Consider the following 18,829-nt stretch of genomic DNA (forward strand, 5'->3'; position numbering starts at 1 on the left):
AAAAGAGGAGAGAGGCGAAAGAAAATGTCACGGAGATCTTTGGGTTTTAATTCGCTTTTAGTCTTGTCGGTCAGGCCAAACTCTGCCTTTTGATTGGTCCCTCTATCTGCCCATCCCGGATCGGGGGCGGGATTTCCCCAGGAGACCCACACCTTGTTGCCACTGGCCGAACAGTGCGCCTGTCTGAAGCTACGGGCCCAGGATTGGAGGCAGACGCAGACAGGTGGGCGTGGATTGGCTAGGGCAGCCGGTCAGAGTGAGGTGGGGGCGGGGCCTCGGTGGCTGGTTGCGCGTGTCCGCCGCTGGCTCCGCTCTATCCGGCTTTGCTAGGGGAGGTGAGTCCGGCCGCGGCGGCACCGGCGGCTGAGGAGGCGGCGGCTGAGGAGAAAGCGGCCGGCAGCGACTGAGGAGAAAGCGGCCGCGGGGACGGGAAGCCGGGTGGGGGGGGGGGGGGGGGGAGACGGAGCAGCCTTGAGCCCTGCGGGGGCCGTCGCGCGGGGGGACCCACCCGCTCTCCCCCCCAACCCTCCTCAGCAGAAGCAGCCGGCGGCGGGGGCAGGAGTCAGCCCGCTTCCGACTGCACCCCGCCCGCCTCCCGGGGCTCCTATTCTTTGGCCCCGGGACCCTAACCTCATCCCGGGGCGGTTCCCTCTGTCTGGGCGTCCGAGTGCTGCCCACCTCTCTTTCATTCCTCCCTGCACCTCCTTACCTTCACTTTGCCCCGGTTCTCTTTCTCCTCTCCGTCCTGCCCTGTCGCCTCCTCTGCTCACCCTATCCCTCCTGCCTCCTTCCCTGGCTCTTTTCTGTTCTGGAAAGTTTAGTACCCCCCTCCAATCAGGTCAACCTGACTAGGAGTAGGGGGAGATGTAGGAAGGCCTGAGAGTTCGAGGGGGGGAAGCTGGTTTCCCTGAAAATTTCCCCCCATCTTTTGAATTTGGGGTGGTTGGAATTTTTTAAAATTGTATTTTTGAGGAGGTGGTAGGTGTTTAGAAAAGGATGTGGGAATGGAAGGGGTAGATGAGTCAACCCTCTTACAAGATTCCAAGGGTGGCGTGTTACCTGATCCTTTTCGTGTGTGGAGTTCAGGGGGTCGGGAGGTTTGGCCTTTATTCCCACATTCAAAGTTGGAACCTCCCCCCAATTAAGGATGGAGTTTTAGTACCCACTTGTGGCAGGAAACCTGGGGGGAAGGGGTCCCTTTTTCCTTTTTCTTTTCTTTTTCTTTTTCCTTTTCTTTTCTTTTTTTGGCAATCCACACCCTTCCACACACGCTCACCCCAAAACTAAACACCAAGATCCTCTAACTTGTTTGGATTGACTGATGAAGACATAAAGCCAGTTGCGCTCCATGTTTTTTGAGGTGGAGTGAGTGGTTTTTCTTCATTTTTAAATGGCCAAATGACAGCTTGACCCAGTTTGCTTTCCAATCAAAGGGCATTTTTTTTTGAATGTCTCTTTGTGGCGCAAGAGCCAACGCAAAAATGATGGCGGCTTACAATGGCGGTACATCTGCAGCAGCAGCAGGTCACCACCACCACCATCACCACCACCTTCCACACCTCCCTCCTCCTCACCTTCACCACCACCACCACCCTCAACACCATCTTCATCCGGGGTCGGCTGCCGCTGTACACCCTGTACAGCAGCATACCTCTTCGGCAGCTGCGGCAGCCGCAGCGGCGGCCGCAGCTGCAGCCATGTTAAACCCTGGGCAACAACAGCCATATTTCCCATCACCCGCACCGGGTCAGGCTCCTGGACCAGCTGCAGCAGCCCCAGCTCAGGTACAGGCTGCCGCAGCTGCTACAGTTAAGGCGCACCACCATCAACACTCGCATCATCCACAACAGCAGCTGGATATTGAGCCGGATAGACCTATCGGATATGGAGCCTTTGGTGTTGTCTGGTGAGTATCAAAAGAAGAACACAACTTCTCGTGGTTTCTTCTCACGGTTGTGATTGGGCGAGTCATCTGTCATGCTTTTCTCCATGTTGACCAGAGTGGAGCGACTCAACTGGAGGAAGCCACCCTCACCCAGAGGCCCAGTGTGTTGGCTGGCTGGGTTTATGCTTTCGAGTCCTGGCAAATTATGGGAGAACACCCTCTGAGGAGTCACACACATGTTTGCTGTCTACCAAACTTTTGGTTTAGAGCCTAAGCAAGCCACTGAATGTAGGATCATTAGGTGGATGTATGAAATGTGTATTCCTACAGACCTTGGTCATCTCTTAGGTTTGATGGAGTTTGAATCAGTTGCCCGATTGCAGCAGATGTTGCAAATGACCCAAACTTGATTCCTTATAATAGTCTTGTCACTGGGTCATACTCTGCATAACTACTTTGCTCTCCTTTTTGCCTTTTCATTCCTTAATTTGTGATCTTCATCCCCAGAAGGAAGATAGGGTTCAAACTTGAACCAGTTAAGTCGTTGCTTGAGTGGTTTATTTTAAACCATAAAGCTACAGTTGGGAAGTATGTAGCTTTAGCTTTTTGATAAGAAAGCATTAAATATAGCATCACACATGAGTACCACAAATGAGGTCAGTAGACTGTAGCTATGCCGTGGCCCACATTCGGTGTAATGTTTTAGTGTCATTTAGTGTCATTTAGTGCCTCTTAAGTTGCTGTTATCCCTTGGTTGGTTGCTGTAGTATACTTTTTTAAACATATGAAACTGCTTCACTTTGCTAGTGTTAGGGTATTTTAAAAAGTCTGAGCACTTCTTAAATGCCACATTTTGTCTGTTTGCTCTTCTTAGTAAGATTAGTAGTTTATAATAAAATGAATTTATCATTGTAGGTCCTGTTGCTATCAAAACTAGAACAAACTGAATTTTTTTTCTCAAGGTTTAAGTAATCTGGTGTTGACAAATGAATTGATGTTTTCAGTGCATTCAAAAATAGATTCTTGTTGATGTCTAGAAAAGCCCCCATCACCACAGGAAAATGAACTCTTTGGAACTAGCCTGGTAAATGTCTCCTTTTGTCATTGTTGTTCAGGCTATAATTGATACAAGTATCATATTTGCGTTATATCTGGCCATCTTTATATTTCGGATTTTATAATCTAGACTACAAAGTGATCTGTTTTTGTTTTTAAACGAGTCGGGTCTAGTGTTTTCCCAGCTAGCTCTCCAAGGAGGTTGCTGCTGCAGTGCTCCCTCCAAGGTGTATGGGATTCCTGGTGGGAAAGAGTGTAGCCGTAGCCGGTAATGGTGCCTCTTCATCTGCTCAGGGACCTGTCTGTTCCTGCCTTCGTCTCTTCCATATCCTATCCTCAGGGATTGCACTGTGAACTTCCATTCCTTGCCTAACCCTTGAGGATTTCAAAGCTATGGGGCCTGGGGGGTGTGGACGGGAAAAAGGTTGTTCCTTGCTTTAAATTTTGTCATCTACCGACTGAGAATTTGGATTTTCTTAGACCTGGATGCTCTCTTGCATTTTATTGCTTTACATACAACGCTAAGAACTAGAGCTACCGGAGGGGGAGTGGATTGCAGCATTCTTGATTATATTCTAAAACTGTTCTACATTTCTCTCAAATGATGATATGACTTGTAGAAGTTTTCACTTCAAGTCTGTGCTAAAGGAAAAGATTCTTTTTAAGGGGAAAAAGGCGAGGAACTGGAGTGCTGAAACATCTCCCACAGCAAGCATTCTGGTAGTGGCTATTCTGAAGTACTTACATATGAAAAACCGAATGGTTTTGATTTGAATCCATCCTAGATTCTCTTATTGATTGACGCCTTCCATCACAGGCAGAGTTTGTTCCTTGTACTTGAAGTGTACCTCCTTCTGTACAGCATCTTCTATTGTACACCAGTTGTTTTGTGTTTGCCTCGTCTCACTACATTTGTAAGCCCCTTGAGGGTATGGACTGTCTACCAGAGTACATCTTTTTCTCCCCTGCGCTTAGCACAGTGCTGTGCAATCTTTGCTGTTTGATTACTTGATCTCCTGGTCAGGTTGTTCTTTCTTCTTTAACCACGTTTTTCCGGTTAGCTGCATTGAGTGTTTTTAATCAGTTGTTACAGGTGAAGTACAATTCAGTATGAAAAAAGGAAGAGTTCCAGGTGTGTGTTTTAGTATGCAAATGCTTTTCTATTTTTATATTTACATATTGATGACTTGCTGTCTGAATTGCTTATTATATTTGGAATTTAACTGCTATATGACCTGAGTAAAATTGTTAAAACTAGAGATTTGAACACCAAACTAGAATGAATTGCACTAGTATTCTGAAACCCAAGCTAAAGATATTAGTGAGGTTTTTTATATATTAACTGTCTGAACCAGAATTTTTCTTTTTAATTTAGAGAATACCTAATGAACCTGAAACTATTTTCTAAAATGATTAAAATGGGACATAAAAATATTTTCCCAGTGATACATCATTCGATTAAAACACCATATGACTACTTGGGCATCATAAGATTCACTTAGATTCTTCTATTTGTTTAATGCATTTTGCAAGTATTTTTCTTTTGGCATGCTACACAAAAGGAAACTGTATTTGCTCTCATGTCTTTTTCTGGACATGCACCAAAATTACTAACTGATGGCTGAAAACATTGCATGTAATTTTGAGAGATACTGTTTTTCCTCTGTGTAGACCCGGAAAGATATTTGCAGAAGTGGTATAGCATTTTACCAGTCAGATTTATCACTGAACAATTTAGTCGATTTATCTCTCTGCTGACTTTAACTAGTGGAATAACTTATCAGTATTGGACAGTCGTGTAAAAGTAGTGAATTACCTATTAGCTTGCTGGTAAAGATGGTGCTTTGACAGTTCAATTAAGGTTTCATTAACAACTGTCTTCTGTGTTTTATCTCAAAGTAAGGGTTCCAGTTTACCTGGTAATATGATCATGAGGTAGCCTGAGATACATTCATTCCAATGATAGAATATTGTTCATGGGTTATCAAAGCATCATATATAATTTGACTTTCCTTTATCAGATGTCAAAGGCTTCAGATGCTCATAGGGACATTTTCATAATGCAAAACCAAAACACAAAACAACCCACAAACAGAAACCTCAGTCATTTGGTGAGGATAATATAAATATATATTTGTCCGTAGTTCACATTTGCCAGAGGAAAGTGAGTATGCAGTGCTTAAAAATGTGACAACCTTAGAACAAAGAGTATTACAGCATAAGGCTTCAGGGACTCACGAAGTGTGTATTTTTGAGAGTTGGAGGAAGTTGACCACATGAGAGAGGTTTGAGGACTGCTAAACTCAGGCAGTTTTGACGTTGACAACCTGAAATATTGATTGGATTAATGGCACATAGTGCCACCTTGATAATGAGTCTGGGAAAAGCTTCTACTTAGAATATAGTGTTTTGGTTTTTAATTTATCTGATTAATTGAAAGATCAAAGATCCTGGGGTTTGTTTGGTTTGTTCTCTTTGTACTCCAAATAAAGTTGGAGAACTTTGAATTTTATTATTCTAATACCTTCAGCGGGTTACTTTTATGTCAGTCTTTCAAAACCTAAGCATCACTGTAGTGATACTTAGTTACTTACTAGCTGTGTCATCCTAATAAATTGTTTAATCTCTCTATTCCTCATTATAAAATGAGGATAATAATAGCACCTCTCCTAGGATTGGTATGAGGATTAAATGAGGTAATCTTTGTAAACCAATGATTACAGTGTATAGTATACAGTAAGCATTCAGTAAATGTTAGCTGTTTTTATTGTAGTTATTGTTGGTAGAAAAAACCTGTTGTGTTAATGTATGCAGAAGTGGCTTCATGTATAGCCAGATTTATCAGGTGAAATCAACAACATGCAGACTATTTTTGGAGGCATGACTTCAGATACCATAAAGTGCCCCTTAGTTGTGCTATCTATGTGCTATATATCTGCTATTAATTAATAATTAAAAACAAACACATTAAATATATAAAATACATGTTTGTATGGACTTGGCAGATGTTCTAGTCAGTTCATCTGCACTGTTTTAGAAAGTATTATGGATTTACATAGTGGGAAGGAAATTTTTTCTTCTCAGAATGTAACAAATGAAGGACATTCTTATCGTCAAAGTTCAGCTTTAGTGGAAACTCATTTTACTTGTGTTTGGATGAAGGAGTGTGAATTGCTAAAGAAGATCCCAGTGAGGTGGGGGAAATATGTGTGTTTTAATGAAAAATTATTCAGTGTAAATCCTCATGCATGGCAGATATCATTTAGCTTGCTCATCTTGTGAAAATTAGAGGCATCATTTTTTTCTGATGTTTTTTTTTGGTCCTTTTACTCCTCAAATAGCCAACTTTAATTTGGAAAAATGGGGAATGCTTTTGGGATATGTTTGGGGAAAATCCTAGAGTTAGTTGCGTCAGAAAGTACACTGGAGTGTATTCTGTTAACTGTGTTTTACAGGTTAAGAATTTGTAGTATTGAGAAGTTTCTCTATCAGCCAGGATTAACTGCCACAGCTGGATTCTTGGGGAGGGGGGTACTCTGCTTTGTGAAAAGAGCTTTGAAGAAGAGAGCCTGCACCATAAAAAGGAAACGGTCGCTCTTCTAGACATAACAAAGCATCCGTGTGAAACTAGAAATGTGAAAATATATTGTTAATTTTAACTACAAACGAACTTACTTTTAGAAACTGCAGGTTCATGGTCATGAAGTAGAGAAGTCAAAGGGAGAGAATAGAAGTAACCAATCTAATGATATTGAACTGGTTTCTTGGCGATACAAACTCTATAGCCTTTAACGTTGGAAGTCATTTTGTGCTTAGGCTCCTGACAAGATTTTTCCAGATTATATTCAAAAACCAAAAATAAAACAAAGCCACAATACAACAGGAGAACTCATTTTATTCACAACACAGCAAAAGAAACTCGTTTTACTCTTGGGCAGAAATTTTATATTAACGATTATTAGCTTAGACGGAAAGAAGATAAATATTTTTTATTAAGAAAAAACATTTCAGAAAAAATTGCCTTTTCAAACAGGCTAAAACAACAATATCCTTCAAAATTACACGCAACTTCTTTTTTTAAAGATTTTATTTATTCATTTATTTACTTATTTGAAAGAGAGAGAACAAGAGAGAGCACAAGAAGGGGAAGCGGCAGAGGGAGAGGGAGAAGCAGGCTCCCCACTAAGCAGGGAGCTCGATGCAGGGCTCAATCCCAGGACCCTGGGATCATGACCTGGGCAGAAGACAGGCGCTTAACCGACTGAGCCACTCAGGCGCCCCTACATCCAACTTTTTTAGCCACCGGTGCATGTCCTGAAAAAAAGATGGGGGCAGATAAAGTTACCTTTCAAATGCTTGCTAGAAGAAGAATATTTGCAAAATGTATTAACTGAATATATGTTTGAATCGAAGTTCTGGGGTTTCTGTGGCTTTACCCTCAAAGCATGAGCAATTATAGAAATATTGTACCATGATATAGAAGTCCATCCTCTAATCCAGTATTGGAATATTTCATTATCTTTACAACTTGCTATATTAGAGTTTTCACTGACTTCTGTATTATAGAATTGAGTGACTATTCTTCGTGGTTTTTATTAGATTTGCTGGTGTCCTAGCAGTTCAAGAATCAACTCTTTATGTAATGTATGTTTCTTTTTTATGCTAATCTGATTTCTTTGGTGGAAATTGTCAAGGCCAAAGAAACTTTTCCATTTGTCATCCAACCAAACGAAAAGAAGTCATTGGGTAGAAGCTCTTTCATTATAAAGTTCTATTTGGGTTATTTATGATTCCCTGTCATCCATAATACTCCAGTGAATTATTTGTTGATTGGGTCATCTAATGCAGATCAACAATGATTTCCTAACTTGTCAGTTTGATCCAGTTGTTGCTTGGAGGTAACACAGAGAGTGCCTGAAGCAACGGTTGTAATACTGTCAATAAGCATGTGAAAAGTCATCATAGACTTAGTTGGTAGTTCTAAGGTACCTAGCAAAGAGACATTAGAAAAAATTCTAGCACTCTGACATTATGAAAAGGAAACTAAGGAAACTATTGAGTTGCACTCTAACAGTTAATTATAATGGTGTGAGTAGAGGGAGTGTGTACAGTGATGTCTGTCATTGATTATGATTGTCAGTCTTTACCTACACGTAGCTTCATATCTGTGTTTTGAATTAGTTTGGCTAATTGAATCATATTTACTATCAGACAAAAGGTTTTGACATTGTTGGAACTCACTAGTCAGTGTATTTTTATTATCAACCTGCTATGGCCCAGCACTACTGTAGGCACTAATGAGGATATTTATTTCTAAAAATAATTTTACAAACTCTGTCAAGCTTCTGCTATTATCTGTTCTGTGCTTGTACTGGCATATAGAGTTGTTTTTAAGTCATGATATTGCCCTAAAGGAGCTTACAGTTAAGTAAACAGTGTGCAAAATAATACATCCCTGCTTTCAGCAAGTCTTGATGGAGAGTTGAAACTCAATTTGAAATAAAAACATAAGGATAGGGGTGCCTGGGTGGCTCAATTGGTTAAGCGTCTGCCTTCAGCTCAGGTCATGATCCTAGGGTCCTAGAATCAAGCCTGCATCGAGCTCTCTGCTTCACAGGGAGCCTGCTTCTCCCACTCACTGCTGCTCCCCCTGCTTGTGCTCTCTCTGTCAAATAAATAAGTGAAATCTTAAAAAAAAAAACAAAAAACCATTAAGGATATATTTTCACTTGTTCTTACAATACTTATTTATAGGTTATTATTTCCCAGGCACTGTGCTAGATGAGAGGGATTTAAAGAAGATTATGATCTAGTGGAAGAAAGAGACTTGTAAATGGATAATTATAATTCATTGCCATTGATGCAATAGTAGTCAATATGTAGTAGTAGATATGACTCAATAGAGATATTCCATGGATATTATGGGAACATAGGGGAGGGATTTCTGTGGAAGGTATGCATGCTTTCTAGAAGAGGTAATACCTCAACTGAGTTTTAAGAACGAGAGCTGATGGGGAAGAGCATTCTAGATGGATGGGTTCCTACGCAGGAGACTGTAGGGCTGGAGTTACTGAAATTAAAGTGCAGTGGAGAGGGTGGGAGGTGATAGGGTGGAGGCACAAACTAAAGCTGGGCCCTGAAGTTGGAGTGTTCTGCTGAAGAGACCACTGGGAGAGGGACAAAATCTTAACATTTCTTATAGATAAAGCACATATATACATATACAAATATATGGCATATCTATATGCCATATATGGTATTAAAATTTCATGGGGAGTCTGACTGGGGGGAAAAATGTCTAAAAAGGCTCCTTGGAGGGGGTGATAATGAAAAAAAGTTGAAACACTGGGAATGGCAACCAGTGAAAGTTTTTAAGAGAGTGACTTTTTCAGAGAGATATATGTATATATTTAGACATGTAAATAGAAGAGTGGAGGTAGCTGAGGTCTGAGCCTTAGGGAATGTTCTCATTTGTAGGTGGAAATTATTGGAGGCAGAACTAAAGGGCAGTCAGATAGGAAAATGTGTTCATAGTGATTGACAACCTACGCATGGCAGAAGAATGTTAGGAAGATGGGAGTGATCTTGGGTGCAGATTAAAAAGTCAAAGAAAATGAGGGGGAGAAAAGGCCATTGAATTTAACAGGTGGATCATTGATGGCATTTGAGAGAACAGTTGTGTGTGTGATTTTTTTTCTCTCTGATATATAAATATATATGTGTGTATATATATATTTGATTCTAAAGAATGTCTTAAGTATTAGCAGCACTCTGTTTTATTATTAATAAAATTCTCCCAAATCCCAAGTTTTTATTTCTAGTCTAATAACCAGAGAACTTAGTGTTTATCATGTTCAAGGTGCCATTTCCTTGGGAAGAATTTTTTTAATGACAGGGTAAAAGAGTAGTCAACTAAACTTGTTAGGAAAGTTTCTGGTCCTGCCTTGCTGCCAACAACCCTATGACCTTGATAAAGTTATTTAAGTTTTCTGGGTCTTGGTTTCCTCATTTATAAAATCCTTTGTTTCCTAAGTTTCTATTATAAAATTGCATTAATATTTATAAAGCATTGTAGCTTTATTTGTGGGCAAGTCAAGTCTGTTAGCGACCATACAACACCTTTCTTCAGGAATACAGATGTTGAATAGCTTCTAAAATTGTTTAAAGGAAGAATGAGATAAATGTAACCCTATTCCAATGTGGTGACTTTCATAGAGTTTTCAAATTTGGGATCAGATTTTAAATGTGCAGTTTGTCCAAGACATTTCTTTTCTTCTGTTGGCTTATTGGTAAGGATTATACATATTTAGTTATGAAGAGCCTGCCTATTTGCAAATGGGCAATCATTTCCTTCCTAAATGTAAATTTGATACTGTTTTTCTGGTAATACTTTACCTTTTAGCGTTTTAGATTTATTTTCTTGCTTTCCTAAATATTTGGAGTGATTTTTAAAATTTTAAATAAAGTTTAATATTAAATATTTTGTCTTTTTTTTGTGTGTGGGGGTAATCAGGTAAGATGATTTGGGGGCCAGTGCTTACATTAGCAAGTTGATTTGCAATATTTTGTTTTTAGGAATCTCTCTCTCTCTCTCTTTTTTTTTAAGGAATCTCTTTTAAATTCTGAATTTGGGTAGGGAATTTACTAGTTTGCAGATTGACCTCCCACAAAATGAGCTGTGTCACAGCTTTAAGGCTGTAGCCATTTAGGGCATACAATGCCCAGAGACAGAGCTAGAGTGTGACTTCCTAAAGCTCTTCCACAATAGGAAGGGAGCATTTTCACAGAAGCCCTCAGCAAACCAGCAGCACTGTCCAGTAGATATATAATGCAAGCCACGTATGTGATTTTAAATTTTCTGGTGGCCACATTTAAAAATGTGAAAAGAAACAGGTGAAATTAGCTTTAGTAATATATTTTTATTTAACTCTGTATAGCCAAAATACTGTCATTTCAGCATGTTATTACTATGAAAATTATTATTATTATTATTTTAAGATTTTATTTCTTTGACAGAGAGAGACACAGCGAGAGAGGGAACACAAGCAGGGGGAGTGGGAGAGGGAGAGAGAGAAGCAGGCTTTCCGCTGAGTAGGGAGCCCGATGCGGGGCTCAATCCTAGGACATGGGGATCATGACCTGAGCCGAAGGCAGATGCTTAATAACTGAGCCACCCAGGCGCCCCACTATGAAAATTATTAATTAGATATTTTACATTCTTTTTTTTTTTCATACAAAGTGTACTGACTACCTTATTGTCCAGCACAGTACTAGAGTCTCTTTGGGCTTTGTTGGGTTGTATACTGATTTCTGAACCAATGATATCAGTAGAGTTAGAATTACTTTTGGAGCAATCAGGTCCACCCTGGACCTGGAAATGGAGTCAGTTGTAAGTGGGAAGGATGAATTCCAGCAACAGATGCTGGGAAGGCAGTCATTAATAACCAAGAACGCATTCATCTAACTTATATCAGACTTAGAAGATCTTGACCGGGTGCATTTATAGAACAAAGTGGAATAATGTTCTCTGTAGAGAAGTTGTCCTGTCTGCCCTGAATTATTTGGAGTTTTTACCTTTTCTTTTCTGAAGCCTTGTTCGCCTAAGGTACCAGAAGGTAAAATTGGTACCTGATCCTTGCCATGTTTGCTTTCCTTCCCAGTTAGATCAGATATCCTCCATTGATTTCTTTCCTCTCTCAGTGTTGTGGGTTTTTTTATCTAGATAAAGTTCTCGGTCTTGTTTTCAATTTCAGTAGTGTAGGGTTCAGTATTGTCAGGCAGCAAACTCCTTACGGGGAATGGACAACATAGAAACTTTTTGTTTATCCATTCCTTGACCTAAAATTCTTGCTCTGAGCTACAGAGTAAAGGTGAAGAGAGACATTTGAACAAATAGGTAAAATTAGTCATTTGACCCAGATTGCAGCTATTTTTTTTTTCTGTCTGCATGGATAAAAACCATCCTCCAATTTGCATAAGCAGGTGATTTTTCTTACATGCTAATTTCCTTAATGTACCATGGCAGAGAGCTGCAGATTTGCAAATTGTGTAAGTAAATTGAAATAAACCAGGTGACTTTGTTTCACTTTATTATCTTACCAGTACAGAAGTACCCAAAGGGTGCAATTATCGGGTGATTATCTCATTGCACATCTAAGTTAACAGGCAGCCTGTGCAAAGTTTTTTTTCCCCTTTCTTCTCTACCTCTCTCTCATTTTAGTTTTTAAAAATAGGAAAACTATGGATTTCTATATTTACCTTGACATGGCTAAAAATTTGGTAATACAGATGTGGGGAAATTTGAACTTTATTCAAAGTAATCCAAAAGCCAAAACAATTGGCAAGTAATATAGGTACTGTGCAGAAAAAGGGACACAGGTATACTTGGTTTGTGTTTGAATTGCCTAAGAGAATTAGGTGAGAACTTCAGCCATGTTTAATTTGTTGGTTTTTCCTTTTCCCAGGTTCTGCATGTTGCAGGAATTGGGGTCATTATGAAGTTAACTGGGTGGGTATTAAAGCCAGTGTTCAAAACAAATATTATGTGTATCCTTTTAAAAATCAAAATAATTAATTACAATACACTTTAAAATATTTCATTATGTTAGACATTTTAGAAAGGTACAACAGTTAGTTTAAGGGGCTCTTTTCGGAAACCAGAAGATTCAGGAGGACAAAGAATATCAATTAAAGTGCCTTCCTTGTATTAAAACAATATTTTCAACAATATTTCCAAACAATAAATTCCATTATTACTCTTAGCAATTAATTCTGTTTAATTCCACAGATGTTACAGTATTATTTACCTAGCGATATGTGTGGAGATTAAGTTATACTCCTTGTAGCTTTGAAGTAATGATTTTGAAATGAATCATAATTTTAAGCTAGCAAATTAATAAAAGTTTGGCCTGTCTTTTTATCCGAGTACTTACATATTATTTCTTTTCAGTTTAAAGAAAAGTAGTTCAGAAGAACTTTGAGAACAAAAGCAGTTAAAGAATGACTGGAGAAGGACAAAATTTTAAGTACAAAGGGACTGTATGGGTTAGTAGTTAAGAACCAGTACTATGATTACAGACTGGATTTAAATTTTGACTCTGCTCTCTTACTAGCTGTGGGCCAATTATTTAACCTCTGTGTGCCTCATGGTCATAGTGTGTAAAATGAGGATAGTAATAGTATATATATTTCAAAGGGGTTATTGTATGGATTAAATGAATCAATATGTATGTAAAGTCATAGAACTGTGCCTGGCCCTAGGTATGTGTTGACTCTCATAATTATTATTACCAGTTTGAAAAATACAGTACCTCCTTAAAGTTTACTAATTTAGCGTAAATAACCCAACAGCTTTTGTCTGACTGTTGATAGGTATGTGACTATCGCAGAGATTTTTTTACTGATTAGCTCCAGTAGTTTTTGGAAAAGTCATTCAAATTGTAGAATGCCTTCCAAATGTAAAATTTTCTTTAGCACATAAAAGGAGGGTTTTCCCTTTCTCTTTAACTCCCTCCTCCCAGCTCATTATTAAAGTACTAGTATGTTTATTGTAGGAAACTTGAAAAATATAGAAAAGTTGTAACCTACAACTCAGAGATAGCCACTGATAGCATTTGAAATATTTTTTTTTTTCCAATTTCGCATCTGGAAAGTGTATTTATAATGAGTTGGGATCATGATTGCATTGGGTATTTACATTTTTGTATCCAGTTTGTTTCACTACATTACAAAGATTTTGACCTTTTTTTTGGAGAGCTAATTTTTTTCATTCTCACAAGCCTAGAGCTCTATCTTGAAAGGAATTAGAGAGTTGGAAGATACTTTAGAATGCATCTAGTGTAACTGCCTCATTTTTTAAATGGGAAAATTGAGACCCAGGGAGGCTAAGAGATTTGTTCAAGGTCACACAGCTGGTTAGAGGCTGAGCCAAAACCTTTGCTCTTTTGCTGCTTTACTAGTAATACCTGTTCAACTTAATGCCCATTGAAACTGGAGGAAGTGTTCTTATAAAACCAAAACAAATAAAAAACAAAAACTCTGAATGAAACCAGGAACAGTGCATCTTAAAAAAAAAAATAGAATATTTACTCCATTGGTTGCTTTTTATGTGCCAGTGACTCTAAGGTTTCTGGTAAAAGTTTAATGTCATGAGCCTCAACGCTTTTGGTGGAAAACAACTCGATCTTTTCACATTATATGTAATTGTGTTATGTATCTGCTTTGAGAATATTGTGCCCCCCTCTTTTAGTTTTTGAAAAATTTTAAACCTCAGAAAATACGAAAGAATTGAACAGTGATAAACCCATAAACCATTCTTCTAGATTAACATTTTGTGACTTTTGCTTTATCTAGTTGGAGGCTATTTCCACAGAATTTGCTGAGATTGGGTTATGGTCACTGCATCAACTTGTTCCATGTATTAAGTTTTGTAAGCTCTCCAACTAGAGAAGGAACTGGAAGTTTTCAAGCTTGTGACTTTTGGAATGCTATTTATTCTCCTAATACTTAAAAGAAAATTCAGTGTGAATCAAATGTGTAACTGAAACATATACCAGTCAAAACTAGGCTTCAGGCAGAATAGAAATATTCCATTCTGCAAAGTTTTTCTTTTTTGTGGTATTCATCTCAGGTTGGGGGTAAAGGGGCATTTTCAAAGTAACCTAATTTCTGGTTTTACAGTTTTGTGACAGAGGACATGATTGAGGGTATTACATTGTTGAAGCTAAATTTTAAGTTATTGTAGTTTTTTTTTAAAGTAAATTACCCTGTTAGTCACATGAGCTGATGATGCTGTGATTTGTGTCACCCAATTCACTGCTCTGTATTTTTCAGTACCAAATAATTCCTTTGTTAAACTCATTTTCAGTAAATGAGCCATTGTTTCCCAAAGGGTAATGATTATTTCTATATATAGCACAAATCCCTAAGAAATAGATTTTAAAGTCTAAAACATTAATGATTGGAAGTGGTTGAAATCATTGCTCTGTATATCAAGGCACAACTGTGTCTATGAAAAGGGCAGCTGTTGTGTTTGCTCCCTAGGCTACAATATGAGATATTATGCTTACTGGAAACCAACTGACAAGTCTTTAAAAGTGAAGTCTTTTGGTTTATTTGCAAAAAGGTTGTTTTATTGAATCTATGCAGCTATTACATTACATAGTTTCATAACGTAAACACCTAGAATGAGGTAGCTGGAGTTCAAATCTAAAGGCTTGTGACAGGTAAGGAAATATATAGGCAGCAGATACTAGTTTACTTGGTACAGTTGATGTCAGTATCTGGAAAGAAGTTGTTGACTTCTTAAAGTACCTCAGCAGTAAAGACATTAAAATGGGGACACTGTGATGTTTAACTGGTGTAGATGCTGAAGATCTAGTTATCAGCATGTATCAGCTTATCTCTGTAGGTGGGCAAACTTTAAGATTTTTTTTTTTTTTTTTTTTTTAGATTTTATTTATTCATTTGAGACACAGAGAGAGAGAGAGAGAGCATGAGCAGGGAGAGAGGCAGAGGGAGAGGGAGAAGCAGGCTCCCTGCTGAGCCAGGAGCCCGATGTGGGGCTCAATCCCAGGACCCTGGGATCGTGACCTGAGCCGAAGGCAGACGCTTAACCATCTGAGCCACCCAGGCGCCCAAAACCTCTTTTTTTTTTTTTTTTTTTTAAGGATTTTACTTATTTATTTGAGAGAGAGAATGACAGACGGAGAGCACGAGAGGGAAGAGAGTCAGAGGGAGAAGCAGACCCCCTGCTGAGCAGGGAGCCCGATGCGGGACTCGATCCCGGGACTCTAGGATCATAACCTGAGCTGAAGGCAGTCACTTAACCAACTGAGCCACCCAGGCGCCCTGGGCAAACTTTAAATAACTAGTTTTTTTTTTTTTTAAATATTTTATTTATTTATTCATGAGAGTCAGAGAGTCAGAGAGACAGAGAGGCAGAGGCAGAGAAAGAAGCAGGCTCCCTGCCTAGCAGGGAGCCCGATGCGGGACTCGATCCCAGGACCCTGGGATCATGACCTGAGCCGAAGGCAGACGCTTAACCATCTGAGCCACCCAGGCGCCCTAAATAACTAGTTTTTATACCTTGATTTTTTTCCTTTTAAAGTAGATGCTTGTTTCTTAGACAAATCAAAATTAGTTTCTGCCCTTCTTTCCCTCTCAATGCAAATAAAAGCAAATGCTTATAACCACTTATGACACATTGTCTACCCACTGATATACTGAAAATGATGAGAGTTTCGAAGGCTGGGGCCATGTCTCATTTTATCTCCAGAGCCAGATGTGGTTCTTGGTGGGTACTTACTGTTTGTTGTTACACTGAAAGTTGCTAATGCTAAATTTGATGAGATGGTGACTGTGAAAGAAGAATACTATCGCTGGCCCTTGCCATTATGTAGATCCCTACTTCCTCATGCACTGCAGGAATTTTTATGAGGGAGCCCTTAGAGAGTGGTATTCAGACTGCCCTATGATAGTGATTTTGTTTTTTGGGATTTGGTGGTTTTTTTTTTTTAAGAGTAAAGAGCCCTATTTAAAAATAGTATACAGTAACCAACTATCCCCCCAAATAGTACTTGGTTTGCTACTGCTTTCTATAGTCTACTTTTTTTGGGGGGGGGGGGCACAGAGAGAGAGGGAGAGAGAAGCTTAAGCAGGCACCACACCCAGCGCATCACCCAATATGGGGCTCAATCTCATGATTCTGAGATTGTGATCTAAGCCAAAATCAAGAATCGGATGCTTAACCAACTGAGCCACCCAGGTACCCCTCTGTAATCTACTTTTAAGTTAAGAATGCTATTGAATTGTTTAGGAAAAATAAATTTCTCAATGCAGAACTGTGATCTCATGTTAGAAAAAGAGAAACTATGTCTAAAGTCGCATCTCCTACATCAAAACAGACCAAAGCCGTCCCTGATGCTAGCACAGAAAAAAAAAAATACATTCAATTCTAAGCTCCTTATTTTGTGCTATAAACTTGTGAATAAATGACAGATTAGTATGTGCTAGCCATCCTCTTTAAAATTAGTAAGAATGGCTTATTTCAGTGGTGTGCTGGTATACATTTCACAGGGTCTCTGAAAAATAAAACAGCCCTGGTTTGTAGGTATTGCCGAATTCCTGTGGTGTAAATACTCCTGTAATGGCCAATTTCAAGCTACTAGTGTGAAGTCACCAAACGCTTGAATTGGAAAAAGAAACATAGTAGCACACCATTATAAGGTATTTTTACCCTACAGGTAACGTAGATGTTAACCTTAAGAGCATAAATCATATTAAAATAATTAGGAAGTGATGATTTCTGAGTATTTATTACCTTTGTTTTAGTAATGATTTATTTCACTGTTAGTTTATATAATTTAATTTTTAATAATGCCTGTGTTTCACAGTCAGCTTGCAAAATACCAGAAATGTAATAATCTCTCAGGAGCCAGTATGAACCAGCTTTAACACACCACTGGTTTATTAAATCTTTGTTGGGAGGTTTAGCTAGTGTTGGGGAGAGATGAAGTTGGATCCATATTTATCATGTACAAAAAGTCCCATGTGGATTAAAGACTTAAATGTAAAAAAATAAAGCCAAAAATAAGAAAATATGGATAACTTTTTTATTTACAGGAAAAGACTTACTACCTTGACTTCAAAGCAAGAAAAAAAATCAGATTTGTCTGTGTAGATATTTAAGAGGTGTGTTTGGTAAAATACACCATAAGAAAGCCTAAAAGAAAAAAAAAAAACAATAAGCTGGAGGGAAATATTGGCAACATATATGAAAGACAGAAGTTAGTATCTTGAATACTTAAAGAGCTCTTAAAATCAATAAGAAGTAAGGGTGATTAACCTAACTAAAAATGGGCAAAAGCTAGAGAATGGGCTGTTTGTAGAAGAAATAAAATTTGTTTAAAAACATTTTAAAAAGATGGGGCACCTGGGTGGCTCAGTTGGTTAAGCAACTGCCTTCGGCTCAGGTCATGATCCTGGACTCCCGGGATCAAGTCCCGCATGGGGCTCCCTGCTCAGCAGGGAGTCGGCTTCTCCCCCTGACCCTCCTCCCTCTCATGCTCTCTGTCTCTCATTCTCTCTCTCTCTCAAATAAATAAATAAAATCTTAAAAAAAAACACATTTTAAAAAGATTCTTATTTTCATTCACAAAAAAATGCAGAAATAGCATATCACTTTTAACCTGCTAGGTTGACTTTTTAAAAAAAGATTTTATTTGAGAGAGAGCGCTAGCGACCATGAGTGGGGGGAGGGCAAAGGGAGACGAACAAGCAGACTCCCTGCTGAGCCTGAAGTGGGGCTCCATCCCAGGACCTCAAGATCATCACCTGAGCTAAAGTCAGAGGCTTAACCAACTGAGCCACCCAGGTGCCCCATTAGATTGACATTTTTAAAAAAGTGATAACTCCTTCAGTTGTTACATATGTAGTGAAACAGACACTCTGAAACTTTTGATAATAGTGTAGATGGGTAGAGACTTTCTGGGAGAGCAGTTTCTCAAAATTGAATGTACCCCCCTTTGACTGGAGATGTCATTGAGCTTATAGATGCAAAGATGTATTTACAAGGAAAGCAACCTAAATGTCTGTGAATAGTGGAGTGGTTATAATTGAAAGATACTCACAATTTATTAAGTGAAAATCAGTGTCAAAGATTGTCCCCTTAAAAAAAAATTACTCATATGTTCCAGGAGAGTCTGGAGGGATATCTACCAATAACAGTTATTTTAGTGAGGTGAGAGTATAGCAGATTTTCACTTTGGAGTTTATAGTAACTTCCACTTTATAGAAACACTAAGAGTTTCTTTACTATGAAGAATAGCCCTAAGGAGGTACATGATAGTGTCCCTCTTTTTTAGAGGAGGAGAGGTCTAAGTGACTTGC

General features: G+C 38.8%; 1 protein-coding gene across 1 annotated transcript in view; it reads left to right on the top strand.

Annotated features, from left to right (window-relative positions):
* The first annotated feature begins 232 nt into the window (after positions 1-232).
* Positions 233-18,829, top strand: part of NLK (nemo like kinase) — a 175,538-nt gene continuing 156,941 nt past the window's right edge. Inside the window, exon 1 of the mRNA XM_032428972.1 lies at positions 233-1,906. Coding sequence (XP_032284863.1) covers positions 1,449-1,906 — 458 coding nt within the window. The 5' untranslated portion in view covers positions 233-1,448. The remainder of the gene's footprint in view (positions 1,907-18,829) is intronic.

This window comes from Phoca vitulina, unplaced genomic scaffold, assembly GCF_004348235.1.
Source record: "Phoca vitulina isolate PV1807 unplaced genomic scaffold, GSC_HSeal_1.0 scaffold40, whole genome shotgun sequence".
Classification (NCBI taxonomy): domain Eukaryota; kingdom Metazoa; phylum Chordata; class Mammalia; order Carnivora; family Phocidae; genus Phoca; species Phoca vitulina.